The sequence below is a fragment of the Aspergillus puulaauensis genome, chromosome 3 (genome assembly GCF_016861865.1).
Source record: "Aspergillus puulaauensis MK2 DNA, chromosome 3, nearly complete sequence".
Lineage (NCBI taxonomy): Eukaryota > Fungi > Ascomycota > Eurotiomycetes > Eurotiales > Aspergillaceae > Aspergillus > Aspergillus puulaauensis.
Window position 1 is genome coordinate 1,237,648 of NC_054859.1, and position 27,624 is coordinate 1,265,271.

Below are 27,624 nucleotides of genomic sequence, written 5' to 3' on the forward strand. Positions count from 1 at the left end.
AGTACCGTTGACCTTGATTGAATCTCTCTCAACTCATTAATCATTACCCCATGAAAGTGTTTCAACTTCAATCCCTCATCTGTTACAATATTTCGAGCTGCTATTTTGGGGGGAGTGGGGCGACTCCCTGAAAGTGGACAGGATGCACATGTATTAATATAGAAATGAATTAAGGCTTTCATTGTAATTATGCCATTGAATCTTGATTTGCCTCCTTGCATGGCAAAAAGCCTTCTCATCAGTATTTAGAACATAAGTACTCGAATCAAACCGAGGACATTCGGACCCTCTATAGAGGAATGTGTCGTCATGAGCATAAACGGTGGTCATTTAAATAGATTTAGGAAAACATAACTCAGACGCCATTCTCCAAGCCGCAGAAACAAACCTGAACCAAAACCCGCTCAAAAATACTCAAGAAATAACCAACGAATTATATGCAGGCTCAGAGGTCATGGGTCGATAAGACTTAGAACTCCATACTCTCAGATTTAACCTCAGGGGCGTCTTCGTGGCGCTCCCGCTTGCCATGGCGCTCTTCCTTGTTAAGCCCTGCAATGAACGAACGAAAGTAGTCAATGTATGGCTTCAGGCTTGTTTTCTCGTAGTCCTGAAGCTTGCGGCCGCCTCTAGCATCGGAATCATGGAGAGCGCTCCCGTCGCCCTCTGGGCCTTCTGCGGCACCATTGCTGGGGTTTTCCGCATCCCACGAGTCGATTTCGGACAGTAGTTCTGTGACAGTGGGCACGGAGAGAGGGTCGAACTCCTCTACGTTGCGGATGTCGATGGGAACACAGACACGACCGGTGCCCGGATGAATCACGAAGGGGCTCTTCAGCAAGTGAATCATCTTTTTGCTGACTTCGGAATCGAGGCGTGGGTAGGTATACTCAAGGACGATATCTTGCTTGGCATCACGCAGGGCCGTGGTATTTAAGGTTGAGCTCTTCCCCGTCTTTGCCAGGGCATCGATGTCGGCCCATTTGCTTGTGCTTGAGCGATCAGGGGCCGAGTCCCATTTCCTGCGCAGGGACTCGTTGAGGCCCTTATCTGGGAGGAGGGAAATTAGGCGTTGCGCTTGCTCTGTGCTGGCGAAGGTGTCTTGATCCACTAGAGTGGTCTGCGCAAAGTATGGTTTTAGGATCTCGAGGCTGCGATTCATGTGCGGGTGGAGTGGCCGTTTGAGGTTGACGCGTTTGCCGCTGTTCGAGCCGCCCCTGATCAAATCCAGATAGCCTGCGATTCCCCTTCGTCGGTCGTCCGGAAGATTTCGTGCGCGAGGATCGCAGACCCAGGCGTGAGCACCACGACGTCCCGAATATACCCATAGTATATGCTCAAAACCGAAGTCTTCCCGTAGCGCAGTGTCTACAACTTTGATAGACATTGTCACAAAGGCCCAGCATTTCTCACATATATTAGCCTTTGTGCAGCAGGTACGGATGTCGTCGTAATCTGTTAAATCGATATCGAAGACTAATTCTTTGGCAAGAGGTTTCAGTTGGCCGCCGCCTAGCGTCTTTCGATCTCGCGGATTCCTATTATAGACGGGCCCGATTTCGAAACGAGAAGGATTCATCTTTAGGATATCCTTGCGGAATCTATGTAGATACGCGTTAGACGACATGGTTACTATACCCGCTTGCGAGCGAACTCACAGATCCGCAGTCGGATATGATTGATACCGCAGATAAGCATCGTTTTGCAGCGTTAAAGCGAACTCTCGGTTCCCGAAGTCAGGGGAGGGCACAACTCCGTGGTTGAGCCATTGGAATAGATAGCGAAATGGGAATAGGCGTTGGTAAAATGCTAACATGGTTTCCGTATCGACTTGGGCAGGCGCTGGCCCTGGTGCACTACAGTTGATGAAACTTAGTGCGGTCCTTTTCGAGGGAATACTTGGTATATCTTACTCCGTCGACTCGTTTTTAGTTTCAGCAGGCGCATTGGAGGCTGGAAACTCGTTGTCATCGTCCTCTTCATCGTCGAAAAGATCTTCCAGCTTCACACCAGTTGTCGCCTTTTCCGTGCCATTACCACTGTTCTCGCCAGGGTTGGGAGAATCTGCGGCTGGAGGCGCGTCTGGAAGAACTTCGTCGTCCTTGTGGGAGGCATTTGACCCTTCTGAAGCGATTGAGTGCGGCATCGTGGCAAATTGGTGGTTGTCAAGTTGTCTCCTGCTATCACCCTGCTGCAGCCATTAACGCGGTTACGCGACTCTGGCGACGCGTCGGGCGCGCTCCCAAAATTCGACCCTAAGCCCTAAATCGGGATCGAGATAAGATAGACTTTCACGTGATAACACGTGATGGAACACTGTGTCAGCCAATCATGGCCGCAAACGGCAATCACCTCGATATACGGCACATCAATCCAACGTCCAAGCTCCCACGATCCTACCCAACACCTGGTTCCTCTCGGGCCCTGCAGGGACATGTCAGCTCCCAATCGCTGCTTGCGGAAACTCTACCTTAGTGGAAAATTTCTCCCACCTGTTGGATGACACCTACACTTACCATCTCCCCTTCCCTGGCCCTGCGAACTAACCCACCACTGGTCCCGTTTTGGCTGGAGCGACCGCTGGGTTCCATGATCTAGGGTCGTATACAGCCTCTTTGCTGTGTACCATCGAATGTCGCAAAATGCTATTCTCCACCGTGAAGTCATCACTGTTTGCCCTGAGCTCCAATTTCCTTGATTTCTCTTCGTTACGGTTCTGGGAATCGACGTATTCGGGGGCTTGAACTATCCGCAGGTGCCAGTCACATCCCATTCGCTTATTGAAGCCAATCGATCTCTTCTCACGGGACCAACCCGAACAATTGCCTTGCCTCTTGACCGCTTTGGGCTCATTGCTCATCCTTTTGTGCCCTCGAGCACGGTTCTCGTTGACGTGGTAGTGGTAGACGGCTCCCGCTGGCTGGTTCCACATTCCTCAGCGGGGGCGGAAGATTTGCAATATGCCCGATAGAACGGTACGAAACCCAGCAATGACATGCTTTAATGTGCAGTGTTAACAACCTGCAGATTATGGTCGACTAGGGTTATCCCCCCCGGCTGGGCGGCCCCTACGGCGGTTTTACCGCTCATAGCAGACACTTGCACTTTGGCCAATATGCCAATAAGCTCCAGGAACGAACTTGCACTCACAGGGCCATGGCTCGTCTGTATGAATGGCTGGGACTCGTCCTTCAGATATTCATTGAGTCCCATGACGCCACCATCATTGGCCAATTCGTCCAAGTCCTCACCCAATGGTGCACATCTTATGTCCAGGTGGATCTTGTGGAGCCCGCGTTTCTAATGGAAGTTTAATGGAACCATGAGATGTCACTCATGTCTTGGAGTAGCATATTGAAGCTTCTAAAAATTGCTTTTGCGTTTCCTTCCCAGCCCAGCTGTTCCTCTGGCACCCATGGTACAGGATCTGTGTTGGAGTTTTCACAGCCAACCAAGCTTCGTTATTGCCTAGGAAGGCTATGTTCCTTTCCCTGAGCCATGAATACTACTGTGGTATCTTGTCTCATCACGACTAATTGACGGTTCATGATTGCAAGCGGCAAGCGTCCCTGCAGTCGGAGGGATATAAACTCTGATCTTTTCGCCCTCTCAGCATTCTTTTTTCCATCCACGCTAGATTGTGTCAAGCACAAGTCCATTCGCTTTTATCTCACTCGTTTCACTCAACTTTGTGTTTGACGTGTTATTTTTTCTACTAGTTCTCTTGTGCTAGGCATCCTTCGAGATGGTTAAGAAGGTTACCGGTCTTCTGGCTCTGTCAGGCCCGGCGTTGGCCGGTCTCGCCCACCAAAAGCAGCCCACGGTAAGCAAAGAGTCTTGTCATATTTTGCTTAAACATCTCAACTAAGACAAGTTAGGGCACCGGCACTGGCGGCACCACTGTCACTGTTCCTACTCAGGTGACTAAGACCACCACATTCACGACTACCGAGTGCCCCGTTACTTCTTCTGTGGTGACTTCTGGAACGAAGACTCTGACAGTCCCAATCACTTTGACCAACACGATTACTGTCACCACCACTTGGTGCGAGGATGAGACTCAGCCGCCTACTGGCCACCCAACTGCGCCGACTGGCGGAAAGCCTACTCTTCCTACTGTGACTGGCGGTCCTGTTCCCACTGGCAAGCCTATCCCAACTGGCAAGCCTATCCCAACTGGCCAGCCTATCCCAACTGGCAAGCCCATCCCCACTGGCCAGCCTATCCCGACTGGTAGCCCTCGCCCGCCTGTCAGCAACGGCACTGTTACTCCTCCTTTCCAGAACAGCACTGCGCCTCCAGTCATCCCACCTACCCAGCCGCCTGTTGCCCCTGTCCCTATCCCGAGTCAACCTGGCCAGCCTGGCACCCCGGGTGTCCCCGGCCAACCTGGTACCCCTGGTGTTCCTGGCCAGCCCGGCACTCCTGGTGTCCCCGGCCAGCCCGGTACTCCTGGTGTCCCCGGCCAACCTGGCACTCCCGGTGTCCCCGGCCAGCCCGGTACTCCCGGCGTTCCTGGCCACCCTGGCACTTCCGGTGTTCCTAGCGTTCCCGGACAGTCTGGTGTTCCTAGCGTTCCTGGACAGCCCGGTGTTCCCAGCGTTCCCGGACAGCCTGGTGTTCCCAGCGTTCCCGGACAGCCTGGTGTTCCCAGCGTTCCCGGACAGTCTGGTGTTCCTAGTGTTCCCGGACAGCCAGGTGTTCCCAGCGTTCCCGGACAGCCAGGTGTTCCCAGCGTTCCCGGACAGCCAGGTGTTCCCAGCGTTCCCGGACAGCCAGGTGTTCCTAGCGTTCCCGGACAGTCTGGTGTTCCTAGCGTTCCCGGACAGCCTGGTGTTCCCAGCGTTCCCGGACAGTCTGGTGTTCCTAGCGTTCCCGGACAGCCTGGTGTTCCCAGCGTTCCCGGACAGTCTGGTGTTCCTAGCGTTCCCGGACAGCCTGGTGTTCCCAGCGTTCCCGGACAGTCTGGTGTTCCTAGCGTTCCTGGACAGAGTGGTATTCCTGGTCAGCCTGGTCAGCCCGGTACTCCTGGCGTTCCCGGCCAGCCTGGTACCCCCGGTGTCCCTGCTAAGCCCAGTACTCCTGCCGCTCCTAGCGCTCCTGGACAGACTGGTGCCCCTGCTCCTTCCGGCGTCTCTCCCCAGCAGCCTGAGGCCCCCACTGGTGTCTCCCCCGAACAGCCTGAACACCCCACTGGCGTCTCCCCAGAGAATCCAGAGTTCACTGGTGCCGCCGCCAGCGTCCGCCCCGCGGCTGGATTCCTCGCTGCTCTCATGGGAGTTATGGCCCTCCTCTAGACAGTTACAACACAACTATCCTACCGATTCTGTTGCTAGAGACCATGAAGGATTGTTTTCTGCTTTGCACTTGAGTTTTAAATAAAAAGAAGGAACGTGGAGTTTCGGACTTTGTCTCACGAGGTCTTCTCTGTTCTTTCCCGGTTCTAGTTCTCATTTTAAGCCTACCAGGTTTGAAATGAGGAGAACGGTTCCGGGCTGGACGAGATTGGTCTTATATATTAATTAATTTTTTTTAGGTGGTTGGAGGTTATAATAGTTTTAATAATAAAAGACTTGCATTTTCACTTAATAAATTTGCCGTTTCAAACCCTAATGACTGCTGTAGAAGAATCCACCCAGCACAGGTTAATTCCTTGCAGAGTCCAAAGCCGATGTACAAGTTTCTACCTATCGCACGGAACACTATTTGATACGCTTCATGCATTCGAGCAGCACAGAAAGCATTCTTTCATAAATATGGGCTCTATAATTTCACACAGTCCTATGATAAGAGGAAAACGGAGTTCAGACCATCAACGTAAAGCCTTTTTGTTGCCTGAATTGATCAAGTGAAAAAAGGTTAATGCGCGTAATTTCTATTGAAAATTTATATGTACTATGAAATCTAGCGCCGTCCCTCAAGCTCCTGCTCAACCTCAGTCTTGACAATCTCGCGCACTCCTTGCCACCCGGAACCAGCACGGACAGGTGTGACCCTGCTCTCACGCTGCTCAAGGCCAATGAATTCCTGGGGTAAGACTTCCGTGAAATCATAGCCATCCTCTGCACGAAGAGCTAGGTCAACAGCGCTAGCGAACTTCGCGGGGTGGGCAGTTGAGAGCGAGATGTGTTTCGTGTTGGAGTTGCGCTGGATAGAGCGCAAAGACGCGGCAACTCCAACAGCTGAGTGAGGGTCGAGGATGTAACCCCCCGTCTTGGAGGAGGTGGCGCTGCCTGGAGTAAGGTTTTGTGGGAAAGAGGAATTGTAGGTTGTCCGGATCTGGGCAATAGTTTCGTCGTTGCTGACGCGCTCGCTCTCAAATTCGGCCTTCGCGCCTTCGACGACGGCTGGGGGAACGGTGAAACCACCATCGGTCTTCAACTGGGTGAGCCATTGGCTGACGCTTTCGGAAGCTTGCTTGCGTCGCTCGTCCACAGAGCCAGATGTGATTGACCTGAATGATAGGAACCAGAGGAGACGCTCAAAGTTACTGCTAACTAGGATGTCCATGGCGGGGCTATGCGTCTCCTTGACGCCACTGCCCTGGGAGTCGCCCTTGGTGTATTGACCGCCAGAACGGAAGAAACGATCGAGGATGTCGTTCTCGTTTGTAGCGATGACAAGTTTCTCTGCAGGGAGACCCATCTGCTTGGCGAACCAACCAGCGAGAATGTCTCCGAAATTGCCAGAGGGCACGACAAAGCGAACCTTCGAGCCATCGGAGCCAGTTTTATTTAGAACGGAAAAGTATGAGTAGAAGTAGTAGGTTGCCTGCGCCATTACGCGAGACCAGTTAATACTATTGACGCTTTGAGACGGTTAGCACAAACTAGTAACGCCCGGTGATGAACTACTTACGCAGCAAGGTTATGCGTGGAGTTGATATCGGGATCCGCAAAGAGGGCTTTGACGATATCCTGGCAGTCATCGAAAGAGCCCTCAACGGTGAGGTTGTGAACATTAGGGTCGAGCACAGTCGTCATTTGAGCTTGTTGAATAGGCGACACCTTTCCGGTAGGGAACATCATGAAAACAGAGACGTCCTTCTTGCCTCGAACCCCATAGATTGCTGCACTTCCTGTGTCACCTGAAGTTGCTCCGACGATCTGAGAAAGCGGTTAGTTTCGGTATACAAGAATCGAAAGCGAATACAGATCCAATGAGTGGCCAGGAAGCGGTATTCATACAGTAAGGTGGTGTCTGTCCTTGCCCTCCTTGCCCTTGTTCTTGCGCACAAGAAAGTACTCAAAAAGATTCCCAAGAAATTGAAGTGCAACGTCTTTGAAAGCGAATGTAGGGCCATGGAATAGCTCTAGAAGGTACAGGTTCTGTTTCGGGTCAAGCTCGACCACGGGGGTACGTTCGGGGTGGCGGAAAGTCGAGTACGAGCGGTTGATGATGCCCTTGAGGTCTTCGGCGGGTATCTCAGATGGAGAGACATACAGAGACATAATCTTGAATGCGAGTTCCTCGAAGCTCAAATCGCGCCACTCCGTCTCCCATCCGGCGGGGAGGGAAGGGATTTCCTCGGGGATGAAAAGGCCGCCATCTGAGGCCAGACCTTTCAGGACAGCTTCCTCGAATGTGAGCTATAGCGGAAAATACATAGTTAGCAAAATTTATATAACTCCAGTAATTTTCTGCGAGAATTGCGCTATGACATACTCCGTAGGAGCCACCCCGCGTACTGAGATACTTTTGGGATAGTGTATGCGACATGGTCGATTGACCGGCAAAATGAACGGTTAGACGGGGAGAAAAAGAGCAATGCCTCCGATGAAAATGAGACTTTCGTAACACTGTCACGAACAAATCAAAAGAGGGACAAAAACCGCTTGAAAGTAGTGAGTCAAGTCTTTGCCTTCATCCAAAAAGAATGACCGCGGGGTGCCCCTTACCCCTCCAGGACTAGCGCCTCCGACAGCGGCGACATCAATCACGTGCCGTGACGGTTGGCCCCAATTGCCCGTGAGATTACTAAGTAAATACTAGTCGTCTCATTCGTCATCATCACTCGTTCATTTCTATTTTCATTTCTATACATTTCTATACTTCATCACTCATAACGCGATATCTGTGGCTCGTCTTTCCTATTGTTCTTTGTTCACCAGGACGTAACGGTACCGAGCCTTGCCTTCGTGCATATCAACAATTGCCTTGTTGGCGTCCTTCATCGGAACCTCTTCAATCCATGGCTTTACGCCTTTCTCTGCAACGAGAGCAAGCATTTCCCTAATCTCATCTGGGCTTCCAACGAGGGAGCTTTCCATCTTGAGGCGGCGCTTGAGATTTGCAACAGGTGCGTTAAGTTGACCATCCTCTGGTAGACCAACCTGAACAAAGCTTCCGTTCGTTGCAAGGAGACCCACGTATTCGGCCATAGGCATCTTGTTTAACAAATTAGTTTTCATAAAAACAGCCAGCACCGAGGACAGGCAACGTACCTGAGTCGAGGACACGGTGCAAACAATGAGATCCAAAGAACGGGCGTACTTAGTTGCCCAGTCCGGCTCGTCATCAGTCGCAATGTAGAGATCAGCACCCATCTTAAGTGCGTCTTCACTCTTCCCAGTCTTGCGTGAGATAGCAACAACCTTATCCGCACCCAGGGCTTTAGCAAAGAGCACACCAAAGTGGCCCAGACCTCCAACACCAATGATACCCACACGCTTTCCAGGCCCGCAGTTGTTATGCTTCAACGGACTGTAAAGCGTAACACCACCACATAGCATCGGTGCCGCTTCAGCAGAGGGGATAGCATCTGGAATCTTCACTGCAAAGTGGGAAGGGACGCGGTTATACAGCGCATACCCACCGTAGGATTTCCCTCCATTGTAATGGACACTGTTGTAAGTTCCAACGAATTTGTGCGAGCAGTAGTTTTCCCAGCCCATGGCACACTCGGGACAGTCGCCGAAACGGCCCACACAGGCATCGCTCTGTGCGCCGACTCCAACACGGTCTCCCACCTTAATACCGCCGACGGCTTTGGAGCCAACACGAACTGCGGTACCCACGATTTCGTGGCCTACACAGCAGGGGTACATGGCGGGTCTCTGTGAATATGCAATATTAGTTACTAGGCTCTCGGATGGATTTCCAGCCATATCTACTTTCCCCTGTCCTTTACTCCGGGAATCCGTAGATAACTAGGGGTAAAGGCTTACCCAACCACTGCGAAGAGTGTGCAAGTCAGAGCCACAGATACCGCAGTGTGTGACCTTGATATCAACGTCGTTTTCCTCCCAGGCCTTGGGCTCGAACTCCTGCCAGACCATGTTCCCATCGGCCGAGTTTTTGTCGAGGCCCATCCATCCTTCAAACTTGTAATCTTGCTGCACCATGTTGATATGATGGAATTGTCTCAGCACACGATTGTAGTATTATTGAGGGAAGTGGGAAAACAGAGATGCAAAGATAACGTCGAGGAGTTACGGGGTTATTTCTCGAGCTGGTATGGAATCGGCATTCGGCTGCCGTGCTCTTCGGTCCCACAATTCCCGTTACTTTCGAAACAAAAAGAATGTTGGAATTTCGGCTTAATAATAGCAATTGGAGGCATTTGGGGAGAGAAATAAGTTCAAAATTCGATATTTATTGTTAGCGTTAATGCGTGGTAGGAGAAACGCGAATGGCGCTGATAGGGTGTCTATCCGACACTGGGTGGGATTTGAGATAGATAGATCATGATTTAAACCTCACAGAATACTCAAGTAACAAGTCTATTTTCACATGTCCTGCTCAAGACACCGCAGGGGGGAGTGATGCTGAAAATAAATGCGATATACATGAACAATACATGGGGGGCGGGAAACATCAAGAGCACCATAGATGGGATCATACAATCGAATGGAGGAGATTAGGTGGGCAGTATTTTGGATATACCAGAATACTTTTACTCGTTGTCACATCTCCACTGACGCCGTCTTATCCAGTATGGAGCTTCTATTCCCAATTAAAAAAAAAAGAACGCTCAATTTTGCGTGTTCAGAATAATGACATAATGTCCTCGTTTGTTTTCTTTGGCTGACTCGATCCTGGCGCAGGTGGCGGTGAAGACATGCCATCGCCAGAGAGATCCAGGCCAGAGAAGCCATTTAGGAGATCCGCCCCTGCACCACCAGTGGGAGGAGCACCTGCACCTGTCGAAGGCGGGGCACTGCTATCTCCGAACACACCGAGGAGGTCATCCAGATTATTGCTCCCTGAAGGGGCGCCGCCTGCAGGAGAATCAACGCGAACAGGAGTACCAGCCAAGCCTTCGAGCCCGGAGACACCACCGTCGGCCTCCTTGTGAGCAGATGCGGGTGCGGTGCCATCGAAGTCGATGTCCAGTAGGTTCTCCACGTTGCTTTGCTGCTGTGGAGCCGCTGTCCCAGTAGCGGCAGCGGCTGCAGCGGCAGCTAATGGGTTTTCTCGAGCATTTTGAAGTTGTTCCCTAGAAACACGTATTAGTTCATGTCATTATAAACATTATTAACTGAAGAGACATACTCGATAGCCGCCTTCTGAACAGCATCGGCACCGAAGCGGCCCTGGCCAACAAATTGCTCCGGAGGCATATGGTAGACGGAGGCGAGTGTGGAGAGTTCAGATAGAAGTTGTTCAAGAAGAACAGGCGGTAGGGAGTTTATCGTAGTGACGATGGGGGGCTTCTTGGAAAGCACGATATTTCTGGCAGCGTTGGAGTCGCTGGTGTTGGAAAGTAATCGCCAGTAGACATAGGCTCGGTCACGGACATCAGGATTGTCGTTTTCTGCCGTTGCCGCCTGCAGGACCTTTTGCACCAGACCTTGAGCCTTATCGGGGCGTTTCAAGAATAACTTCACGACAGCAGTCAGGATTTGTAGTTGAGTCTGTAATCGTCTGTTAGCATCGCAACTGGCACCTAACGCGATGGATTGAGCAAACCTGAGGCCACTCTTCGCCGAAACCTTCGACAAAACCGGCCAAGATATCGCCGGCGTTGCTGATTTTTTCAGCGTACTCTCCAACGATCCAAATGAGTGCAGCCCGAGCATTGGGCTCATCCAGTTCATCAATGCACTTGCAGAGCGCAGGGATAATGCCTTCATAACCGGGGTATTTACGGAAAATGTCTTTGATCACCACAATAGCTTCTTGCACCACGTAGTTGACCTTGGTACCGATAAGATCGAGTAAGGTGTTGACACACTTTTCGCTGGCGCTTTCAATTTTGATCGCGACCTGACCAATAGCCTTAACTGCACGGCGTACGAAATCCATATCCACCTCCAGTGCGTATTCCTTCAGTTCAGCCAACAGCTGGTCGAAGTTCCGGTCGTTGGCTATGCGCACCATGATTTCAAGCTTTTGGAACTTGACATAAGGTGGATCGTTGTACTTGCAGAAGAAAACGCGAAGCTCTTTGTTGAGAATATCCGGCTGTTTCTGGAGTAATAAATCAATGTTTCGTAGAGCGACATATTGCACTTCTGGGGCGGATGACACCAAGGTGACTGAGGTAATTTGTTAGCAAGAAAACAGTCATTTTGAATAAGAGTTCGAGATACCTAGTGGAGGAGCCATTTTCTTTAGATAGGTTTTGGAAAGCTCTGGGTTCACTAATTTCATGTGGAGGAAGACTGTTTTGACGGCAGCTAGCACCACACTAGGGTTCGCATGCTGGAATTGAGGCGCAACACGTTCGCAAATCTGTTCTGCCTCATTCACAGCACTTGTTTTATACTCCGACAGCGTTGTAAGGATTGTAACTCGACCCCATTCAGTGCACTCATTCAAAGCCATCAAGAGCTTCCGGAGCGTATTTCCGGTTACCTGGAGGGCTCGGGTCTCCGGTGCAGCGTGGTGAATCTCCGATAGAGCGGTTACCGAATTCGCCACGACCATCGGGTTTGGGTCGGCAATCATTTCTTGAAGCATCTCGAGGAAACCGTTTTCTAAGCACATGGCGGGCCCCAAGTCGAAGAGTTTGGCCACACAGATGGCAGCAGTTTTGCGAACGTACGGCGACTCATCCCGCAGTGTTTTTCGAAGTGGTTCCTCCATGTAGTCAACCATTTTATCCACCCGAATGCACCCCATTGTTCGGACTGCGAGCGCCCTGATAAGCGGGTTTGGATCTTCCGAATCTTGCACAAAGGTGTTCACGGCGAGAATGCAGAGGTCAGGATGTGATTTGGCGTAGTTCCTAATTCGCGGGATCCCATATTAGTCGACAATTTTCTAGAAGGGCGGAGACCTGGTCCTCACATAAGATAGAGATATACTAGCTTCTTTTGCTCTAAGTCGGTAGTCGCGATATTTTTGAGGACATCGGGGAACAGAGCTGATACATCCTTGCCCAATGTCATGGCCATAATCGTCTTTTGGATTGCCTCCTTTCTGCAATAATAATCAGCCACCATCCTGTGTGCCGGTCCCGAGTTTACACAAATCGCATGCGGGCGTGACATACCTCTCGTAGGCGTACTGTGATCTATGTGTTTGTCAGCATTGAGGTTATCACTGAACTGTAGGGGAGAAATCCATACACAAGACCGGCTCGCAACTCGAAGGTCTCTCCTTTCCTAGGCACCGCAAAGGCGCCGCGGATTCTGCTCATCGCCATAATGGGTAGAAGTGAGCTTCAGCGACGACGAAGTCGCGCCTCCGCAAAATTAATACAGACAGAAGAAAGAAGTCGAAGTGAGGACGCTGCCAACCGCTCGCTGCGGGGGAGTTTGGCAACGGGGAAGTTCGCTTCAGGGATATGTGGACCACCTAAAGCAAGCGGCGAGGGATCCGGACTGGGGAGCAAAAGCGTGCGGGTAATTATTCAATCATTATCCCCAGGTACAGGGTTTCGAAAAGGATGTAGACGGGAACCAGGAGAAGGGACGCCGGTAGATGGAGCTGGGGGTAGTGAAGTTGGTCTGGACCCAAAAAGAGTTGTTGTCCACAAAGCGGCTGATCTCAACCACTCTTGAAGCCGCTTTCCTCACCTCCGTCCCCTTTCCATACTCCAACCCCAATAACCAACATGGTCAGTAATTTAACCTGCCCAAAAGACCACTTTCTGTCTGAAAATTAAGGACTCCCTCTAATACTGCTTACAGGCAAACCTTCCCAACCTACGGCGCCTCTTTGTTGAAGCTAGATCTGAGGCGGAGGAGAATGAATACTCCCGAACTGCTGTACGCTTGCCTCTTAATTAAGGTCCGAAAGCAACAATACTAACTGAAATTTGTCAGTTCTATAACCTCGTTCTTTTCTTATCCTCCGTCGCCGTTTTTAGCCTTGCTGCCCAACGCATGAGTGGGTCGAAACTGGGGAAATGATACCACGGCTATCAATGAAGGCAGGCCAAGTTGGATGCGCTTAGCAGTTCTTACATTCATGCGGACATTATATCATACATATGGAGGGAGATGTTACATATCCCCTATCTACAAACAATAACCATGTGCTACACCGACCAAAGCGCGTGGTTGCGCAGCATCAATCGGTTTCCTCCCCTTCACTATCGAGGAAGGCCAGGGCCTTTCGGCCTCGATTTAAACGTCGACGAGGTTGACCATCGCTGTCTTCCCCTTCGGTCGCTTTCCCCCAGCGCTTTGCCCCCTCCTGCACCATCTCGAGGTCCTCCCGAAGTTCGCGCTCCTCCTTGATCTGCTTGGCCTTCTCTAATGAGTATCGTCCCTCCATGCCCGCCTCTTTCAACATGTCTTTGAGGTGCTTAATTTTCGCCTTGGGCGTATCGTACGGAGCCAGCTCTCGCGCCCACATCTTGCGAATGCCGCATTTGATCAACCACCCTTGCAATCGCTTGATTTCTGCCTGGTTGGGGTCGGCGTCTGCATCCTTTGCTTTCGCAGGCGCCTTCTTCATCGCCTTTCCAGAGGTCGTTCCGGAAGTCGTTCCTGTGGACTTCTTCTGTCGCTGACGCTTGGGCTCAGGTTCTTCATCCAGGACAACTGACATTTCACTCTCCGAATCGCCGGCTACTTCTTCCTTTTGCTTGAGTGATTGGGCTCCCTGCTGCTCTTTGCTGCCATCGGAGTCGTCTAGAATTTCCGCGTTGGAAACCTCGGGTTCAGATTTGGCTGCTTCCTTCGGCTTTTTGGTTCTTTTGGTTGCCACTTCCTCACTATTCTCATCACTTCCACCACTATCCACATCGCTCTCTGTGCTGGTCTTGCGTCGTTTACGGGACGTCGAAGGTGCTTTTGGTTTGGCTCGTTTTATGGGCCTACTAGTATTCGTCGGCGGTGTTCCTGCGCTCTCGTCCTCGATTCCATCGGCGTTTGGTTCCTGCGCTGCAGCATCCTGTACTTCCTACCAATGCATCAACGTTAGCCACCGAATTAAAACATTGGCCCCAAAGGATAACATACCACTTCATTCTTGATGATCTGATCGCTTTTGCCTTTCCAATCTCCATTGGATCTGAAAAACCCCTCTTCAACATGTAATGACTTCTCAGCCGCAAGTCGAACTCTCTTAACCGTCAATTCCTCTGTCTTTCCCGCTTTGAAGATTTTCGCGACTGTATCGCGTAGAGCTCTTTCTATTTCCTTATCAGAGGGCTGCGGAGGTGCATCCGACCCATTGGGCTCGGATTCGGAAGCAGAATCGGCGAGAGAATATCGCGGAGCCATTGTTTTGATAATTAATTTTCTTTGAATAGATTCGTGGTCGTCTAGTTGGAGTTGCTTCCAGAGGCCAAGGATTGGGAATCAATATCAAGGAGCGGAGGTTCCAGAGCGCGCGCCGGACCGCGACAGACGCGTTGAGTTCGATTAAATAGAACTTATCAACCAATAGAAGCGGGACTTGAAATTATTGAATAAATTATTGACCATAAAGAGCTTGCAGTTAATGCGCAACGCGATCTCCGGCTCTCGATGCCTACTCGTTCCTCCACCCAATGCGGTTCGGTTCGAATCGGCGCGCGCTGACAAAGCAACTGATAAGTTAAATTCCCCGAATTTAGAGGCGCATCTATAAATGTCCGTCTGCTGCTTGGAACTTTACAGTGTATTTTTATTTGGCTATAGACACCGCGGCTGTGATTTAATAGACAAAGGCTTCATACCAACAATCTCACTACGTGAAGAATCGACCCGACCTGCAACAACAGCGAGCTACCTATACACAAACTATGGCGGACGAGCCGCAAGTGCAATCACAGCCGAAACTGCCCAAGGCACTCTTTCCTCATAGCTCAGCGCATGCCCTAGCGAGTTCCTCGTATTCGTCGGAAACAAAAAAGAATGATTCGACAACATCAAATCGCTCAGGCGGGTCGACGGTCGATCAGGATGGCAAGTCATACGTCCTAGACAAGAATGGGAAACCGTATGTCCGACCCAATCCCCCTCTCGCCTTGAAAACGACCGCGGAAAATGAAAAGGACTGGGCTAATATGAGATATATACTCTATACAGATGCCGCCTCTGCACCTCAGCCGCCGCATGGCGCAATCTAACAAAACAATCCAAAGCCGCAACCGCAACCTCAACCTCAACCGCAACCGCAGCCTCTACTTCTACAAACCCCATCGCCCAAGAAACCCAGAACGACACCCGCGACTGCCCACCGGACGTTGAAGAGCTAGGCCGCTCGACCTGGACCCTTCTCCACAGCTTAACAGCAACGTACCCGGAAAAGGCGTCCCAGGGTGAACAATCCGAGATGCGGTCTTTCCTGACGCTGTTCTCGAAATTGTATCCGTGCTGGGTATGCGCGGACGACTTTCGGACGTGGATAGCAGAGCCGAGTGGGAAGAACCAGCCGCAGCTAGGCGGGAGAAAGGAGTTTGGAAATTGGATGTGTGAGGCGCATAATGAAGTGAATCGGAAGCTGGGGAAGAAGGAGTTTGATTGCCGGTTTTGGGAGGAGAGGTGGAAGGACGGGTGGAAGGACGGGAGGTGTGATTGATTAACCCTACATTGGCATGTGTTAATTCATTGCTGTTGGAAAGGGGACTATATGTATATGTATGTATGAATGACCGGGCTCTCCGCTCTAGCTATATGGGTTTTATGTGAAATGTATAAATAGACAGACTAGACATCTCCAATTCACGGTTTAACATGTATAGCATTCGCAAAAAAAGATATTATACTAACATCGCTCAGTAATTATTGAAGACAGGCAACAGATCCATATGTCTATGTAACAGGACCTCAGGACCGTGGGCCCTTATGAAGATAGGAGTCCTCTTTTTCTATCTTAAAAACATAACCCATCACACATCGTCATGGAATTAAAATTGGCTGGGAACAAACAACCGCAGTCCACTCGCCGGAGCACCAATCTCAGTAACCTCAGATATCCGGTCCACACTGCCCTTATACTGTTCATGATACTTGGCGCCGGTGAACGGATCTGAGACGCTGGGGGATCCGCTATAGATGGGCGTGTGAGAAGCCGCGCAAATATCGAATTCAGCAAACTGGTCGAATTCAATCTCAATCTTATCCTGAGGGTTACGCTCACACTGAGCCTTGATCTTCTTTGCCTGTTGAATATGTTAGTAGATATTGGTAAGGAGGGGATACATGATACTAACCTGATCCAGAAGCTTGGCAGATCCACCGTTGGCCAGCATGCGGTTAGCAAAGCTGAGACCTGATGAGTAGTTCTTGTTGGCGAAAGCGAGCTTCATTGCTGCCATGAGGGCAAGTTGCCTGTGGGCAACTTCCAGCTTAGGAATCGTGAAGTAAGCGGAAAGCTCGAGGCTTCTCTTCAGATCTTCTGGAGACTCTGTTGAGAGTGAACGGCGCTCCAGCTCGATGGACATGGCGAGTACATATTCTCGAGCAGTTTCAATGATCTTCTTCGCCTGGTCGACTTCCGCCTCGGACGAAACAGTGTTCACAAGGACCGCGTGCAAGATGTCCTTGAAGATCTTAACACCATCCTCCAGTTTGTTGGCTCTCATTGCCGCGTAGCCCTCTTGCAGGTCAACGCTAGCAATGATCTCAAGGTCCCTGGGGATGGCAGGCAACACTTTGCGGCTATCGGTTTCATCAACAGTGCGTCGCACATAGTTGACAAGAGGAGGAAGGCCGGGGGTGGCAGAAAGGTAGGTTTTGGACGCTTTGAAGATATCGAGGAACCTAGGCTTGAGAGGTGCGAAGTGAACAGCTCCCACCTGGCGGTTAAGGAGTTGCATTGCAGTGTCAAAAGAGCCAGCAGCAACATGGTCAGCCGCCAGAGGAGAGTTACGGGCCCAGAGATCAGCTTCAGTGCTGCCAGCGCCTGCTTCAGCGCTGTCAACATTGACAAAGTCGACGTCCTCCTCGACGTTGATCTCATCGCCCATATCCCAGCCAGCAGCATCCTCATCCTCATCTTCTAGAGCTTCACCCGCAGTAACCGCACCGTCCTCTTCCTCGGGTTCAAAGCCGAGCTCGGGAGCTTCCTCATCGCCTGCGCCAACTTCCCCAAGCAAGGCCTTCTCGAAGGAAGAGTGTGCAGCAGCCTTGACGGGCCAGCTTGCCTTGTAGGTGGGAACAATAGTTTTCGGTGCCTTGGAAGGTGCCTCTATCGTCGGGAGAGTGATCTGGTCTTCTGTTAGGCCGACCGCCTCGAGAATGGATTCCGCTTCCTCGGTCAAGCCATGGGACTTGGCAGTGAGATATGCGAGGGGATCTGTAGTCTGTTAGGGAAGAACGGCTTAAGTGGGGCAGAATGGCGTTTCAACGTACAGAGATCAACCTCTTTGAACATTTGGATTCTATCCTCGACATCTCCTCGGTAAATGGCGTTCTGGAAGCGCGACGTAAAATCTCCGCGGTGCTCTGCAATCTTCGCCATTCTTGCGAGTTTTTCTTCGTCGCCAGTGGACAAGTATAAGAAAGATAGCTTATCGAAATTGCGCTGCTTTTGGTAAGCCATTTCCACGATCTGGTGGTTGCCGTGAGCCAAAGCCTCTGTGCCGAGTCGACTCCACAGGTTGGGGCGATCTAGTTCCCTGGCCATTTCAATAGCAACATCCAGGTTGCCGCACTCCAAGGCAAGTTCGAACCGTGTTTGAGGGTCCTGCACGAATTGGAGTGCAATTTCGGGGTAGCCCTTCTTCTGTAGATAAGAGATGATACTTTGGCCGACCAGGCTGGACGTCTTGATGATCTGGAGCATCTCATCATAGTTTCTCTTAACAAGAGCGAGCTTGAACCGATACTCGGTGGGATCAATCTCCAATGTCCTTGGCTTGGCGTTCCGATCCAGACAGTATACACTCCGGCCTTTAACCTTGACCAAGTAGACCGTTTGGTCAAGGGTCCGGATGATACCATTGTCACTACAACGTAATTAGCATTAGTCACGTCATCTCAAGTATTACGAGCCAAACATACCCATTCAGCAGAGAGTACTTCACATGGTTCAAGGTCGAGTAAAGAAGGACGCCAGCGTCATCCCAAGCAGCGCTCTTGATACGAATTGTCTCGTGTAGGCTGCTCACTTGCTCCAGGGTCTTCGTGACGATAGTAACATTGTGCTTGCTAAGCAAGGCTGCGTAAAGCCCGTCATTTGACCACACAACATACTTGACACCGCTCACGGCTAACTCTGCCAATTGTTTCTTCTGCTGAATATCGAACAGAACAACAGAGGTCGGCGTGATGAAAAGAAGACTACCGGTTCCGCCAAAGTAAATATCGGTTGTTCCGGCAGGAGGTTTGATGGACTTCGTGGTAGAATTGCTTAGGTCTTTAATGTCCACCTGTTGGTTCGCCTGGCTGAAGACGGCGAATCTGTTGCGTGCAACGAAGACGGCGGAGGATGCTTGGCCACGCTTAACATCCGTAGGTTCAATAGCTCCAGTAGCATCTCGGGGAAGGTTGATCAATTCGTACACGCCTCCATCAGTGGGAGATGTCACGAGGACCGCACGCTCGGCTGGGTTGTATGAGAGTGTGCGGGGAGGCACCCAAGGAGATCCCAATTTCCGCAACGACAGCATGGATGGAGATTCAATATTCTTCGCAAAGTCGAAAGACTTGACGTGTTTCTCCTTTGTGATATAGAACAACTGGCTCTGGTACACGGCGGATGCGGGGCGTTCCCTCTCGAGTTTGAAGACCATAACTCCAGTGTCATGGCCGGCTGCAAACAGATTGATTTCGGGGTGGGCAGCAATGACCCAGAATCGATCCACATCCCGCTTGAAGGACTGGACGGAGGTCCTTTTATTCAGGTCCCAAGCACGGATTGTCTTGTCTTCGCCGACGGAAAGGATAAGGTCTTGGTGGGGGTGGAAGAGACAGGCGGATGCATTCTGGAAATGGCCTCGGCAGGTATCGACTTCCCATGCCTTGGTGTCTTGAACAATATTAGACCCGCTAGCTTATCTTCAAATGGCACTTGTAACTTACCACTCATTCTCCAAAGCTTGATGAGGCGGTCATCACCTGCCGAGACGATCAGGGGCAGTGAGGGGTGGAAAGCAACCCAATTGACACCTCGATCGTGACCTTCCAACACGAATTTCACGACCGCATCAGTGTTCCCGAACATGTCGGCCTGTGAAGGGTTGGACCGCGCCATCTGGTCCTCAAAGGACAGGGTGGTCGGCGCCGAGTGCTTCTTTCGGAGACCCGAGATATCCCAGATACGAACAGATTGGTCCAGCGAGGCGGAAGCGATAAGGTCTTCGGTCGGGTGAAATTGCGCGCACATCACATAGTGGTTATGGCCCGTCATAGTACAAACTAGGAGCCATAAGTCAGTAGTAGTCAGGACAGGTGGCCAAAGTGTGACATACTCAGCGACCTGTTTTGCCAGTTCCAGATTCGGATTGTTTGGTCGTCGGACGCGGACAGAATCCATGGGAGCTCAGGATGAAAGAAAACTGTTCTGACATAGTCCAAATGGCCGTTTAATGTGAAAAGACATCTCCGGGTCTGGTAATTCCAGACTTTAATCTTGTAGTCGTCACCTCCGGAAACGAAGAGGGGCTGGGTTGGATGGAAGTCAACGCCTCGAACAGGGCCATCGTGCTCTTCGAATCGGTCAATGAGCGTTCCCATGCGATAGTCCCACAGCTGGATCGTCGACGAATGTAAAGACACGAGAATCCATGGGCTGTACTGGAGTTAGTACGCCTAATGCGACGAGTAGGGGGGAACCGATTCGACTGACCGCTTGGGGTGAAAGGCAATTCCCTTCGCACGAGAGGATTTCGACTCAAACTATTCAAGAAAAGCGATTAGAAACTGTCATTAGAAATAACAAGCTAGAAGAATGGTGGCTGTACCTTAGTGAGCATGTTTGGGGAGGATTGCATCTTGAAGGAGGGTTGGCCGAAGCCGCACCATATAGATATAGAAGCAAGCTCCGCGCACTGAAGAAAGAGGGATCACAATTGCGACCACCTCATCCACTGCACAACAGGAGGAATTGGCAGAATAATAAAGAGACGTAGCTTGGGGAGCGTCTCTCTAGTCTATTGACAGGCTGGAGTCTGGACAGGACACCTTGGATGGCGGTAACGTGGACTTATTTAATAAGCGAGTAGTGCTGGCCAATAATGCGGAGGGCGGTGAGAAGCTGCATCGCCCGCGTTGTTGATCCTTAGCAACCAGTGCCCACGGCATAGTTGGTACCAAGAGGCTGAGAATGAAGAATGCTTGAAGATCTTGACGTTCATTCGAGCTACTACTCTATATATTATGGAGTGTATATTGTTACACCCGCCTGACACCTGATATGAGGCTGAAGTTAGGCCACCTGCCTATTATCACCATCTCTACAACACCGCAGCTAAAATTACCTGAGCTTGGGTACTCAACAGTTTCAGAAGAATATGAGAGACAACGAACAATCCACTGACTGGCATTGCTACTACTCGAAGCCGGACGAAGTCGACCCAACATCCGCTCGTCAAGCCGACCGGGATCAGCCAAACGGAGGGACTGCGGCAGCCCATGAGCCGGAGATATACGACATTGAAGACTTGCCCACAAATATACAAGGAAATTGTTCCGGTGATCAAACGGTGAAGCCATATGCCATCGAGGAACCGGATGAAGAAGCACCGTCCGAGCCCAAGAGGCCAACTCCACCACGGCAGGGACGGCCCAAATACTGGGAGGATTTGATTGACTCAATGGAAGAATTACACTGTGAATCCGATAATAGCAATCCAGGTGCAATGTTTTCAAGGAGAGGTAGGAAGAGAAAGCCTACGAATGCCCCGAGCCTCACTGGACTCGGCCAATCTAGCGAGGAGTCTAGTCCAGCCTCGGATGCGCAATACGAACAGCTTACTTTGAGTCCAAAACGACCGCGGAAACAAAGTGAACGCCGCAAGGATTCCCAGAGAAACATAAAAACTGCTCGAAGGCGTGGAGTTGATACACTTCGAGAGTCGAGTGGATCGTCTAGTCCTTCTACCTCTACGGATACAAGCGGCGCTAATCATACCAACGGATCCCCTGCCTCGGACGCCATGGACCTTGACTAATATGGGCATGGGTCTTTTATTTTTATTATTTCTTAATTATCAGGCATCACTCAAGCGTGGTAGATTTCTAAATCCAGCTGATGGTCTTCGATTTCATGTGACGGGCTGTAGACAGTGATGACGTCAAACCATCCTCACCTTTGGAACTCTGAAAGCTCGACCTCGATTTTCAATGCTCTCCTTGTTTAAACCTATTGTACGACCAGGAAGCTTCCTTCCCGGCAACTTGTGTTACGACATATTCAATTGGAACGCTGTGATTATGGCAACCCGCACCTCATCTCGTCACGCTGCGCAAAAGGCGAAAGAGGCCATGGCAGCTGCCCCAGATACTAAGAGAAGAGTATCAGTTGGCACAAAGCGCAAAGGCTCTAATGAGAAGGCCCCTGAGCCAAAGAGGGAAAAGAAGGAAACAGAGAAGAAAGCCGAACAGGCTGAGGGCCTTCAGCAAGTGCCTGAGAGAGTAGAAGCTGATGAGAGTAAGTCGTGCTGAAGGACATGATCCACTTGTAAAACTAAACCATGCCCAGAACCGGAAGCACAGCCGGAAGAAACGCCTGCAGCGGCCCCTGATGTAAAACATGAGGTGACACTTCAAGAGAAGCCGGAGGAGACACAAAAGGAGAAACAAGAAAAGCCCCGGGACGAACCAGTGGAAGGACCAACGGGAAAAACAGAAGAAAAGCCGGATGGCACTTCAATCAATGGAACAGAGGCTGGGATGACGAAGACTGAGGAACGAGAGGACATCGTTCCTTCGAATGTCATCGAGAAAGGTCTAATTTATTTCTTCTACCGCAGCCGAGTGAATGTCCCGGAGGCACATAGTATGCAGGATGTGGCGCGAAGCTTTTTTATCCTACGCCCAACACCCCTGGGATCAGCCGTGGACCGTGAACAGGGTGCAGCGGATACTGGTGCGACGTGCCGGTTGTTGATGTTGCCGAAGAAGAAGTACCCACGCTCAGGAAGGGAGAGAGAAATGGGATTCGTCGAGAAAGCCGGCATTTCAATGAAAAAGCTGCAGGACACCTTTATTCCTGGTGATTCCTACGAGACGTCCACTCGCGGCACACGAGAAGTCCCAGAGGCAAAACCCTATGCGGAGGGTGTTTATGCCATTACCACTACTAAACGGGCAACTCATCTTGTCTACCACATCACGCTCCCAGAGAAGGCTGGGGAGATCCAGGAGGATTTCGGACTCAGTGATCGTGGTAGCTGGCTCATGCAGTCCAAGAACCCTAAGCTCCCAGGCCCGCCCTTTGCCCGTCTTCCGCAGGAGCCTGAGTTCCCTGAGAGGTTGGTAGTCTTATTTTATCTCATATGTGAGTTCATACTGACCGAGAAACCGCTGCAGCATCCAACAGAAATTCCGAAACCTTCGCTGGATCCCAACCGAACCTGAGTTACTTGACTACCCGAATGCACAGTTTCTGATAATAGGCTCATCAACCGGCAACCTTGGAAAAGCAGCGACTGCAGAGCCAGGCGATAAGCGACCAGAGGAGGAAGAGCCTGGAGAAGAAATAATCAAGATGGAGGATGAGAATGAGGACAGAATCGAGGCCCTGGGTGGTATGGCATATTCCGTTTCTTCTTGCGGGCGTTGACTTCTGTCTTGAGCTCTGCTAATCCCCACCAGGTGATCACGCGATCTACAAAGATCTAGGGTATCATGCCCAGGAGAAATATTCCAAACTGGAGACAACTTGGGATGTAAAACAGGAGGAATAACAAGACGTGGGGTATCAGCGACCAGGTCTGATCTGTAGTGCAGTGTCATCCATGGTGGACGAGTAATATTGTAGTACTGCTCAATGTGCGAAAAGAAAAACGAATGTCATCTTGACTCCGTCCCTTCAGATTAACGTCGTAATAAACACGGCGTAGTCCGGGGGCCCTGCCTGCCAAGTATCGAAAGCTCCTAAAATCTGCGACTAAATCCATGGCCTCGTCTTCGCTTGCAGCGCAACAACTCATTGGATCTACCCCAGGAGCCACTCCAACACTTCAACAAATCAGAAGCGCTACTTCCACCACGTTGAATGCCTTCATTTCTGCCGGGCAACAGCGATCACTTCCAGAACACCACGGCGAATCTCAAATATCCCGTCTCGCGGTAGCTAAGCTATTTAAATATTCCTCGAAACCCGCCGCGATGCCGCCTGATCACACCTCTTTGAAATCCAAAGGTCCCTGCAGTTTCGCAACTACGCTCGCCCTCCACCAGTCATGAAGTGGTCCTCTTTGATCAAAGCTCTGTCCTTGACGGCGATACCAGCTGTTGCTGCTCCTTCAAGCGGTACCAATAACCCCGCAAGTGTGGTCAACAAGACTACCTGCGGAGGCACCACCTACGCTTACACTGGTTTGGAGGGTTATGGGTATATCGAGTCCAACGCCCGCGACAAATACGGTGATACCCTGGCTGGCATTGGTAGCTCTGCCACCCTTGAGAGGGGCTCATGGCGCAAGAATGGCAATGGCTCGTACTCGGGTATCTTCTATCTTCTTCCAGACCGTGGGTGGTATGTACATCGCTAGAGCTACGCCGAATCTGGACTTTGGATAACATGTATCAGGAACACAAATGGAACCCTAAACTACAACCCTCGTATTCACAAGTTCGAGCTTACACTGGCACTTGCACCCCACGCTTCTGCGAAGAACCCCTCTCAGCCGAACTTGGGATTTGAGTATCTCGACACCATTCTCCTCAGCGATCCAACCGGCCAGCCATTGACAGGCCTCGACGCAGATGTAAAGGGCTACGCCTCATTTGAGGAGCTTCCTCCCCTCCCTGTGGCAACGTACGCTGGAAACGGTTTTGGTGGCTCTGGTCCTGGTGGCAAGCGCGTCTCTGTCGACTCTGAGGGGCTGGTAATTGACAATGAGGGCTACTTCTGGGTCTCCGATGAATATGGTCCCTATGTATACCGATTCGACAAAAGCGGAAAGATGGTCCAGGCCATCCAGCCACCAGACGCATATCTCCCCCGCCGCAACGGCACAATATCCTTTAATGCTGCATCGCCACCTCTCTACGATCCCGAGCATGTGACGAACCCCGAGGACCCTAAGACGGGCCGCAACAACAACCAGGGCTTCGAGGCTCTCACACTCTCCCCTGACGGGAAGACTCTTCACGTCATGATTCAATCTGCGCTGAACCAGGAAGGCGGACCAAAAAAGAAGAACCGCCAGCCTGCGCGTGTTCTCGAGTACGATATCTCCAACCCCACCAAACCTCTGTACAAGCACGAATACGCCGTCGTCCTCCCCAAGTTCGTTGACTATACCGACGAAGATCTAGATGAAAAGGTCGCTTCGCAGTCCGAAATCCTCGAGCTCCCAGGAACCAGCGACTTCCTCATCCTCTCCCGCGACAGCTTCGGAGGAGGCTCAGGGGATAACCTCTCTGTCTACCGCCAAGCTGACATCTTCTCGATTTCCAACTCAACTACTGACCTAAAGGGCGCGAAATATGACTCTGCAGGCGGCTCCATCGCTGATTCCAAGGGGAACTTGAACAGCGATATCACCCCTGCCGAGTACTGCCCCTTCCTCGACTATAATGTCAACTCCGAACTGGCTAAGTTTGGTTTGCACAATGGTGGTGAACAAAACGAGCACTTGTTGAATGAGAAATGGGAGTCTCTAGTCCTTGTCCCTGTTGATCCTGAGATCAAACACAAGAGTAAGGGTGAGAAAACGGAGTACTTCCTCTTTACTTTCAGTGACAATGATTTCATTACTCAGGATGGGGCTATGAATTTCGGCCGTCTGCCCTACGCCGATGAATCCGGCCTCAACCTTAACAGTCAGGCTCTCGTGTTCAGAGTAGAGTTCTGAGAATTGAAATATTTCTTTAGTAAACTAAGTCATTTCCGGGTCGTTAACTTGTATATCAATTTTATTTCCTACAATCGAACTGTATATAATAATACAAGCCATCCAACAGCTCATAAATACAGATCCAAAAACGCCAGCAGGACTTCCAGACATATTCGTTCCAATAAATAGATCAAAGACAGATAAATAAATACAATGCCCTAAAACGTGTGACGACAGTCCAGGGTCCGGCCATAAAAACTTTCAATCATATGCGTGCATAACTAGAAGCCCACTAAGACTTAAGAATATTAACGGCACGTAGAATCTCATCTGACGACCAACAGGGTCCACCCGGGACAATCTCAGTCCAGACTTCCTCTGGAACCCCGGAATCCTGGCCCAGGAGGCTCCAGTTAGGGCTTGGCTCTGACTTGATCCATTTGAAGTCTTCGACTAGGTTCCAGCGATCTTCGGCATCGAGGCGATCGTGGTCCAGTGTTTGCTGTTGGGACGCAGCGGTTAGTTCCATTTCTAGTCGAGAAAGAAAGCAAAATAAGGGTATTTCATGAATTATGCGCCCAGAAACTTACATATGCCCGCGGGATACGGCCGAATCGGATATCAACACAATCTTCAATGATCGGATTGCTTGACGAACTCAGGTAAACGTCCACGTTTTTGCAATCGTGCATGCGGAACTGCCGGCAGTTGACCACGATGATGCTATTCCGGACGCCGGTGAGATGGGCAGGTCCATCAATCTGGCCACAGAGGAGGAGGGTGTCGCTTACTTTTTTTACCATTAGGCTGGCATAGGGCTGCCCGTTGGCGGTTGGGATGGACATGTCGACGACGCAACGGTCCATTGACGTGACAGATGCCGGAACCGACGCAGTCGAGCCTGAGGATGGGAGCATGATGTGTATTCCTTTGTGGTTATTTACCGAAACTGACGAGACAGAGCTCGCCGCGAAGCCCGTACTTCGTTGTTCCTTCTTTAGACCCTCGGATACGTTATCGACGGTTACCTTTGGTGGGATTGAGGTTGGGACATTCGGTCTTAATAAGTGAAACTCTTTATCGGGCTCGTTCAATGGTGTATTTGGGTAGTTTGGTGTTCCTGCAGCTGACGACCCAACGGAAGAAACACCGGGAGATGGGTATCCTGGGACTCCAAGCTGGCCCTGAGCCATCGCCTCTGCTGCATCAGGTAGCGAGATGGCAGGGGCTGGGGAGTTCTTTTTATTCTTGAAGCTGAATTTTGGCCTTGGCTCAACCGTAGCTCGGGTCTCTGCTAGTTTGTCTTGCAGAGCTTTTATAGCCTGTTGAAACCATCAGATACTATGCCAAACAGAATAGATATATATCATGCACGGAACGTACTTCTGCATATATTCGCTGGTCATAAGTCGGAATATAACTAGCCGCATCCTTGACTTCGTTGGACAAGCGCGCAATCCCCGCGAGGCAGTGATCGGTTGCATCCGTTCGTTCTCCCCCAACCAAGGACGTATCCGCAAGTCTGTCCATCTGTTCCTGCAAGGCTACAGCACAACAAAACAGGCGTCAGATCGGCTCAGGCAGTGAGCACATAGCAGAATGTCGACTAGACCATACCAGTGATTTCATGTTGGAAGTAGCGAAAGAAGCGTTCCTTCAATGGGATATCCGAGTTCTGGACGGTTTGGTTTTCGGACATGGAGGGCCGGCGGGCCTGCTCGAACCCGGCTTGTGACATATTGGAGATAAGTCAACGAGGTCAATAACAGTTGTTGCTAGGAGTACGGAAAAAATGTCCTTTGGACGGAGCGCCTGTCGAGGTTTGACTTCGGATGGTAGTAGTATGATAGGTATTGATGACGTCGACATAAAATGCGGATTCCCCCGCTGAAGCTCAACTACTCGACACAGCACGATATTATATTGTCCACACGGAGAGATTCAAGGTTAAGGAGAATCTAGATGCATGGATTATGTTGTGTTAGCCAAAAGTGAAAAATGTCAAAGAAAAAAAGGTCAACCTTTGAATACAAAAGATGGCGGGGAAGATCATCAACAACACATAGTAGAACCGCCAGGAGTGTAGTACAAGAAGAGATAACGGGCAAACAAAACACACCAATTCCTCTAAGCCCTGAATAATACTTACCTCCAGTAATGTTTCCGCATCTCTAGTAGAAAATACTTCTACAGTGGCATGCTGCGTGGAACAATATGGATGACGTCGGTTGATCATCAGATCTCGGCCCCGGTGTATCTATTGGCCGTGACAATATATAGTCTAGCCAGTTTAGGAAGGATGTCACTTTTTCCAATCCAATCCACCAGGTGGTGGACTGGAGAGGGAG

General features: G+C 50.7%; 13 protein-coding genes across 13 annotated transcripts; 6 read left to right on the plus strand and 7 right to left on the minus strand.

The window, feature by feature from the left end:
- Window positions 1-469: 469 nt before the first annotated feature.
- On the minus strand, window positions 470-2,146 carry APUU_30494A (DNA primase subunit PRI1; the record flags this gene model as incomplete). The annotated part of the gene is made up of 3 exons (XM_041701593.1): window positions 470-1,601; window positions 1,659-1,856; window positions 1,914-2,146. The coding sequence occupies 3 exons, from the start codon at window positions 2,144-2,146 to the stop codon at window positions 470-472; spliced, it is 1,563 nt and encodes a 520-aa protein (XP_041554463.1).
- Window positions 2,147-3,745: 1,599 nt separating this feature from the next.
- cspA (putative cell surface protein) lies at window positions 3,746-5,297 on the plus strand (the record flags this gene model as incomplete). Its single annotated transcript, XM_041701594.1, has 3 exons — window positions 3,746-3,823; window positions 3,921-4,536; window positions 4,780-5,297. 3 exons carry the CDS (start codon window positions 3,746-3,748, stop codon window positions 5,295-5,297), a joined length of 1,212 nt encoding a protein of 403 aa, XP_041554464.1.
- A 607-nt stretch (window positions 5,298-5,904) lies between these two features.
- Window positions 5,905-7,719, minus strand: THR4 (threonine synthase THR4; the record flags this gene model as incomplete). Its single annotated transcript, XM_041701595.1, has 4 exons — window positions 5,905-6,808; window positions 6,859-7,106; window positions 7,188-7,589; window positions 7,666-7,719. The coding sequence occupies 4 exons, from the start codon at window positions 7,717-7,719 to the stop codon at window positions 5,905-5,907; spliced, it is 1,608 nt and encodes a 535-aa protein (XP_041554465.1).
- A 371-nt stretch (window positions 7,720-8,090) lies between these two features.
- On the minus strand, window positions 8,091-9,344 carry APUU_30497A (NAD(P)-dependent alcohol dehydrogenase; the record flags this gene model as incomplete). The annotated part of the gene is made up of 3 exons (XM_041701598.1): window positions 8,091-8,387; window positions 8,445-9,056; window positions 9,168-9,344. 3 exons carry the CDS (start codon window positions 9,342-9,344, stop codon window positions 8,091-8,093), a joined length of 1,086 nt encoding a protein of 361 aa, XP_041554466.1.
- A 643-nt stretch (window positions 9,345-9,987) lies between these two features.
- Window positions 9,988-12,592, minus strand: APL2 (putative AP-1 adaptor complex subunit beta; the record flags this gene model as incomplete). Its single annotated transcript, XM_041701599.1, has 7 exons — window positions 9,988-10,438; window positions 10,495-10,856; window positions 10,912-11,480; window positions 11,535-12,172; window positions 12,235-12,366; window positions 12,440-12,460; window positions 12,516-12,592. 7 exons carry the CDS (start codon window positions 12,590-12,592, stop codon window positions 9,988-9,990), a joined length of 2,250 nt encoding a protein of 749 aa, XP_041554467.1.
- Window positions 12,593-13,003: 411 nt separating this feature from the next.
- On the plus strand, window positions 13,004-13,301 carry APUU_30499S (DUF5310 domain-containing protein; the record flags this gene model as incomplete). The annotated part of the gene is made up of 3 exons (XM_041701600.1): window positions 13,004-13,006; window positions 13,080-13,157; window positions 13,215-13,301. The coding sequence occupies 3 exons, from the start codon at window positions 13,004-13,006 to the stop codon at window positions 13,299-13,301; spliced, it is 168 nt and encodes a 55-aa protein (XP_041554468.1).
- A 160-nt stretch (window positions 13,302-13,461) lies between these two features.
- APUU_30500A (putative transcriptional regulator) lies at window positions 13,462-14,621 on the minus strand (the record flags this gene model as incomplete). Its single annotated transcript, XM_041701601.1, has 2 exons — window positions 13,462-14,298; window positions 14,358-14,621. 2 exons carry the CDS (start codon window positions 14,619-14,621, stop codon window positions 13,462-13,464), a joined length of 1,101 nt encoding a protein of 366 aa, XP_041554469.1.
- A 503-nt stretch (window positions 14,622-15,124) lies between these two features.
- Window positions 15,125-15,903, plus strand: APUU_30501S (flavin-linked sulfhydryl oxidase; the record flags this gene model as incomplete). The annotated part of the gene is made up of 2 exons (XM_041701602.1): window positions 15,125-15,321; window positions 15,411-15,903. 2 exons carry the CDS (start codon window positions 15,125-15,127, stop codon window positions 15,901-15,903), a joined length of 690 nt encoding a protein of 229 aa, XP_041554470.1.
- Window positions 15,904-16,231: 328 nt separating this feature from the next.
- On the minus strand, window positions 16,232-20,260 carry APUU_30502A (coatomer subunit alpha; the record flags this gene model as incomplete). The annotated part of the gene is made up of 8 exons (XM_041701603.1): window positions 16,232-16,486; window positions 16,538-17,622; window positions 17,679-18,274; window positions 18,330-19,296; window positions 19,350-19,685; window positions 19,739-20,058; window positions 20,116-20,165; window positions 20,231-20,260. 8 exons carry the CDS (start codon window positions 20,258-20,260, stop codon window positions 16,232-16,234), a joined length of 3,639 nt encoding a protein of 1,212 aa, XP_041554471.1.
- A 519-nt stretch (window positions 20,261-20,779) lies between these two features.
- Window positions 20,780-21,439, plus strand: APUU_30503S (uncharacterized protein; the record flags this gene model as incomplete). The annotated part of the gene is made up of 1 exon (XM_041701604.1): window positions 20,780-21,439. The coding sequence occupies one exon, from the start codon at window positions 20,780-20,782 to the stop codon at window positions 21,437-21,439; it is 660 nt and encodes a 219-aa protein (XP_041554472.1).
- Window positions 21,440-21,701: 262 nt separating this feature from the next.
- APUU_30504S (uncharacterized protein) lies at window positions 21,702-23,176 on the plus strand (the record flags this gene model as incomplete). The annotated part of the gene is made up of 4 exons (XM_041701605.1): window positions 21,702-21,918; window positions 21,970-22,741; window positions 22,800-23,017; window positions 23,085-23,176. 4 exons carry the CDS (start codon window positions 21,702-21,704, stop codon window positions 23,174-23,176), a joined length of 1,299 nt encoding a protein of 432 aa, XP_041554473.1.
- A 498-nt stretch (window positions 23,177-23,674) lies between these two features.
- On the plus strand, window positions 23,675-25,294 carry APUU_30505S (esterase-like/phytase family protein; the record flags this gene model as incomplete). Its single annotated transcript, XM_041701606.1, has 2 exons — window positions 23,675-23,970; window positions 24,025-25,294. The coding sequence occupies 2 exons, from the start codon at window positions 23,675-23,677 to the stop codon at window positions 25,292-25,294; spliced, it is 1,566 nt and encodes a 521-aa protein (XP_041554474.1).
- A 615-nt stretch (window positions 25,295-25,909) lies between these two features.
- Window positions 25,910-27,014, minus strand: APUU_30506A (putative tubulin-specific chaperone c; the record flags this gene model as incomplete). The annotated part of the gene is made up of 4 exons (XM_041701607.1): window positions 25,910-25,999; window positions 26,068-26,598; window positions 26,660-26,820; window positions 26,894-27,014. 4 exons carry the CDS (start codon window positions 27,012-27,014, stop codon window positions 25,910-25,912), a joined length of 903 nt encoding a protein of 300 aa, XP_041554475.1.
- Window positions 27,015-27,624: the final 610 nt, after the last annotated feature.